The sequence below is a fragment of the Lactuca virosa genome, chromosome 5, assembly GCF_052849685.1.
Source record: "Lactuca virosa cultivar CGN04683 chromosome 5, Lactuca_virosa_CGN04683_v6, whole genome shotgun sequence".
Lineage (NCBI taxonomy): Eukaryota > Viridiplantae > Streptophyta > Magnoliopsida > Asterales > Asteraceae > Lactuca > Lactuca virosa.
The window spans coordinates 218,856,314-218,861,067 of record NC_136430.1 but is presented as its reverse complement, the minus strand read 5'-3'; the positions used below and the strand labels follow the sequence as shown (position 1 = coordinate 218,861,067).

Below are 4,754 nucleotides of genomic sequence, written 5' to 3'. Positions count from 1 at the left end.
TGAAAATTGAGGATCCTGCCAAGTGACTGAAGGATCCCGACAATCACGTGGAAACTACTGACGTTGCCACAATCGGATATCCCGATTCGACGACTCGGCATCAGGCTCCCAACATCAAGGATCCTTCTCCAACCTCAGGATCCTGGATCCAACCCATTATGTAATACCTCTAGAATGGAACGATCCCTAGAGAAGAGAAAAGCGAAAGGGCGTTCAAAACAAGGATCTTAAGGTTTGTTATAATCCAACGTAAGTTATACAAAAAAACTATAGCAGGTCTACATCCTATCATCTCCCCTTGGCCATTCATGAGATGGGGAATGTTATAGTGGGTAAATTGCCAGTAGCCCCTGGAGGAAAGGTCTTCATGCTAGTGATGACTGACTACTTCTCAAGATGGATAGAAGTCAAAGCCTGCGTCCGAGTAAGAGAAAAAGAGGTAGTTTCCTTCATCAAACGTAACATCTTGACCAGATTCGAGATCCCTGCCGAAATTATATGCGACAATGGATCCCAACTCATAAGCAAAAGAACAAGGGACTTTTGCACAAGTTGGGCAATCAAGATGGTAATGTCTACTCATGTGCACCCTCAAGCCAACGACCAAGCAGAATCCAGTAACAAATTTATAGTCAACAACTTGAAGAAAAGGCTGGATGAGGAGAAAGGATGATGGGCAAAAGAACTTCCTTTCGTATTATGGGCAGATAGGACCACTTCCAAGGTAGCTACGGGCCAAACTCCATACTCATTAATGTTTGGAACAGAAGCAATAATTCCCACTAAAGTGGTGATCCCAATAGCAAGATACCTACTTCAAAACCAAGAGGACAACAACAGGATCCTAGCCCAGGATATTGACACTACAGATGAACTTAGGGATCTTGCCAAGATCCGAATTGCTGCTCATCAACAGAGGATCACCAAGGCGTACAATAAAAATATAAAAGTCATAAGATTCCAAATAGAAGACGTGGTACAAAGGAAAACATTCCAAAATACCAAGGATCCTAGTGCATGTAAAATGGTACCTAAATGGGAAGGGCCATATATCATAGATGCCGAAGCAGGAAAGGGGGCATATTGGTTGGCCACTGTAGATGGAAACATCTTGCCAAGATCCTGGAATGCTATACATCTCAAAGCCTATATTATGTAAGTAAGGTTAGTCGTTTCCCAACACACTTAAGGTTCGCATGATATTGACCTTTTACCCTTTATTTTTATTACTATTTATTCTCCTCAAATACCATGACGGTTGCTGCACGCAGGAAAGGGGGCATATCGGAGGGCCGTCAGCTAGGCTAACACCCACCCTTAGCTAATGTTTGATGCACGCAGGGATTTAAGGATCCTGACCAATAAGGATCATGACGGTTGAACACTCAAGAATGCTGACCTCTAAGCATTTTGACAGATGAATAAATAAGGATCCTGACGTTCAAAAGACCACTGACATAAAAGAGCTTCGTGACTGCAAACATTTGACGATTCACAATATGAATTTCCTAAGAATAGAGACTGATCGTCTCTACTACGAATAAGGGTACTTAACCCCCTCTAAGGTTTAAAGATTTAATTACCTCTTTCACACGAGTTAATGTTTATACAACTCACTTGGGCCCATGCTATCGAACTATGGGATGTGAATAATGGGATCATTTCACGTTTCAGTGACTTGGCAATGCTCTCATTTCTGAACATAAGTTGAGATCCTAAAGTTTGAATCTAATGTTAATAACATTTACATGTTATCTTAAGTTGGGATCCTCCCCAGAAAATTCGTAAGGTTTATAACATTTACATCTTATTTTATGTTGGAATCTTCCAAAGAAAATTCCTAAGGTTTATAATATTTACATGTTATCTCAAGTTGGGAACTTCCCCAGAAAATACATAAGCTTTATAACATTTACATGTTATCATACGTTCTGAGATTTCCCCTAGTTATTTAGTAAGGTTTGTAGCATGTACATGTTACCTTGAATTGGTATTTTCCCCAGATACTTCCTATAAAATCATAACATTAGAATGTTATCTGAAGATGGGATGCTCCCCAGAAAGTAAACAATATTTATAGCATCATCATACAAAGACTTTCCTCATGTTGAAGTTAGTTCCAATAAGGGATCCTTCGTGAAGTTTTCTAAAATGAAGTCAGATAAGGATCCTAAACTTCTAAAGCGAAGATCCTTCCGCATAATAACATCAGTATCATACGAAGATAAGGAAGTTATAACTTCAAATTTTTCCTATGACAAAAGATCACCAGGTTCTATCTATCCATATTTTTGAAAAACTTTGAAGTTTTTTCTTTTGTTACCAAATGATTTCCTCTTTTTCCCCTCATATCCAAGTGTAAACCCTAACTCCATTGAATTTAAAAATTCTTATTATTCTATTATTTTGTTAATTTTTTTTGATGGAGTAAAAGGAAATTAGATTTAGTAACTTAATTTCTTTTTGGGAAAGAAAAGGAACAAGGGTGAGATTAGCCCTGTTACATGTTGGATTTTTTCACCTACATGCCCTTTTTCAAGTTGTTTCAGATATGGTTTGTTCAAATTATCCTGATATTGGCTTTTTCTCGGTCACGGCCAATATGGTAGCCTAAATACAACCAGCACCACCATTGGTTTCAAACCATAAGGTTTTTGCTCCTATATGTTTTGTTTTACAAACACTGATTATGAATTTTCATTTAACACTTTCAAATTTTTGTTTTACATGATTATAATTTCAATTTTTCTAAATAAAGAACTCATAAAACTCCTTCCTAAGTGCTCGAACAACCAGTCTCCAAATCTATGAACATTTTGTTTTGATGAGTTGTATTTTATGTTCAATAAATTCTCTTGGCTGTTGTAGCCTTTGAAAACCTTTAAAACCATGTAAGCTTTTAAATAAACTTACACGCATTAATTTCAATTATCTATTTACACCCAATGAAATCTTATTGATTAACTTTTTTATTTAGTTTATTTTTTGACTTTCAGTTTTTGTTGCAGTAGTAGAGGGCATATATTGAAGAAGAATGAGGTATGAGTTCCATGTTTTGGATTTATTTGCTTCTCTGTCACACCATCAACCATCAGAGAATTCTTTTTGGGTACATGTACATAGAAAGACCTCACTCATCTTGTAAGTTAGAAACTTCTTTTTCATGAACTTTTTAGGTTCAACAATGTTTTATTTTCTTGAATATTAGAGCATACAAAACATAGATACGGGCTTGAAAAACAAAGAAATAGGTTTGAGAAAATGTTGATAACGGATCTGGTAGAACTTCTCTTGTGTAGGGTTCTTTTATTTTTCCAAATTTCATGTTATATGTTACTTATCTTGGTGCTTCAGTTCACCATATTTTCTGGTTTTTATAAAGTAAACATGAGGCCAATGTTAAGCTTGGGTCTAACCACACAAACACACACACACATACGCACCACATACAAACGTAGATCTAACAGCTCCCATATTTCTGTTTCTTCCTTCTTTTAAAACTCAAATCTCGACTCTAACTACTCTATTTTGTTCATTGTAATGTTGGAACATAACCTATATTTCTACATGTTTTTAATTTCAGGGAAAGCTACCTACAATTCATCATTAACCAGTAATATCCATTGACCATTTCTCTATAACAACTTTTGGTTTAATTAAACAACTTTAAACACACTATTTTTTTTGTTTAAGTTTGTAATGTTATTAATCAACAGGTTGAGTTAAGCTTGGTGAAGACCGAAGAAAATGCCAAATATGCTAAGAAATCAGAGTTGGAGATACACAAGGTGAAACTTATTGCTAATTAATTTAAATTCTACCTATTAATTATGATACAAATTTTCAATTGTCAAACCACATGTATATCTTATAGCCACTTTTTCCCAAAGTTGGTTGTCAATGTGGGAGTAGCAATTTCAGCGAAGTCTTGGAAAAGAAGCATATCTTGTGGCCACTTTTTCCCAAAGTTGGTTGTTTCAAGTTGTAGATATATATGAGATACGATAGGGATTATGTTGATTCAGCGGTTCTGGGGCTAAATGCTTATCCCAACTTCTCATCTAATATCAATGTATTAAAAAAAAATTGATGTTTTAGAGTATCTTGTGATGTTGTTGTCACTAATTTGAGTAAACTCTCGTGGGATTTGATTACTATGGCAAGGAATGTAGTTACATTAGATTTATATTGTTTCTTAATAACTCATAATGTTTGAATCACAAAATTGCTTTTCAATTAACTAAATTCCTTTTTAAACCGAAACAATTTTATCATAAAAAAAGTAAAACTCATGTTCACTTTTAAACTATTTTAAAAAATATAAATATTAGTGGATCAACACATATAATCAAAATTAAAATTAAATGTTGTAGGAACCAGGGTCACGAGAAAACAATCAAACTTAAAATTAAACGATTTTAGGTAAAACCGATTAAAGGTAACATTTTTAACATATATTTGTTTTGAGACAACGAGAAATGATTATTAATAGTGATCCAACAAAATTATACAGCAAATAAGAAGCAACATACGTTATTTATTTTTAAATGGTGACCAACATAAATGTTTTTCTATGTAACCGTATAAAGCAACATAGTTATATTTTTAAAACAAACAAAAACATATTTTTATTATTAAGACAAAATCACAACATATTTTGTCTTAGCCCAAAATCACAACGAAATTTTATTTTAACTAAAACCAACAAAACACTATTATTTTGAACAATCAACACTTGCGATTTCAACATTAGA

General features: G+C 34.2%; 2 protein-coding genes across 2 annotated transcripts; both read left to right on the top strand.

Annotated features, from left to right (window-relative positions):
- Window positions 1–313: 313 nt before the first annotated feature.
- LOC145112371 (uncharacterized) lies at window positions 314–673 on the top strand. Its single transcript, XM_079048540.1, has one exon. The coding sequence runs from the start codon at window positions 314–316 to the stop codon at window positions 671–673; it is 360 nt and encodes a 119-aa protein (XP_078904666.1).
- An 81-nt stretch (window positions 674–754) lies between these two features.
- Window positions 755–3,809, top strand: LOC145112369 (uncharacterized). Its single transcript, XM_079048539.1, has 3 exons — window positions 755–1,155; window positions 2,997–3,039; window positions 3,717–3,809. Exons 1-3 carry the CDS (start codon window positions 755–757, stop codon window positions 3,807–3,809), a joined length of 537 nt encoding a protein of 178 aa, XP_078904665.1.
- The last annotated feature ends 945 nt before the right edge of the window (window positions 3,810–4,754 follow it).

Bases quoted from the DNA above. Each gene is read 5' to 3' on its own strand.
- LOC145112371 (XM_079048540.1), top strand. From the start codon at position 314: ATGGGGAATGTTATAGTGGGTAAATTGCCAGTAGCCCCTGGAGGAAAG.
- LOC145112369 (XM_079048539.1), top strand. From the start codon at position 755: ATGTTTGGAACAGAAGCAATAATTCCCACTAAAGTGGTGATCCCAATA. The intron at 1,156-2,996 runs GTAAGTAAGGTT...TTTGACTTTCAG, and splicing joins CATCTCAAAGCCTATATTAT to TTTTTGTTGCAGTAGTAGAG. The intron at 3,040-3,716 runs GTATGAGTTCCA...ATTAATCAACAG, and splicing joins ATATATTGAAGAAGAATGAG to GTTGAGTTAAGCTTGGTGAA.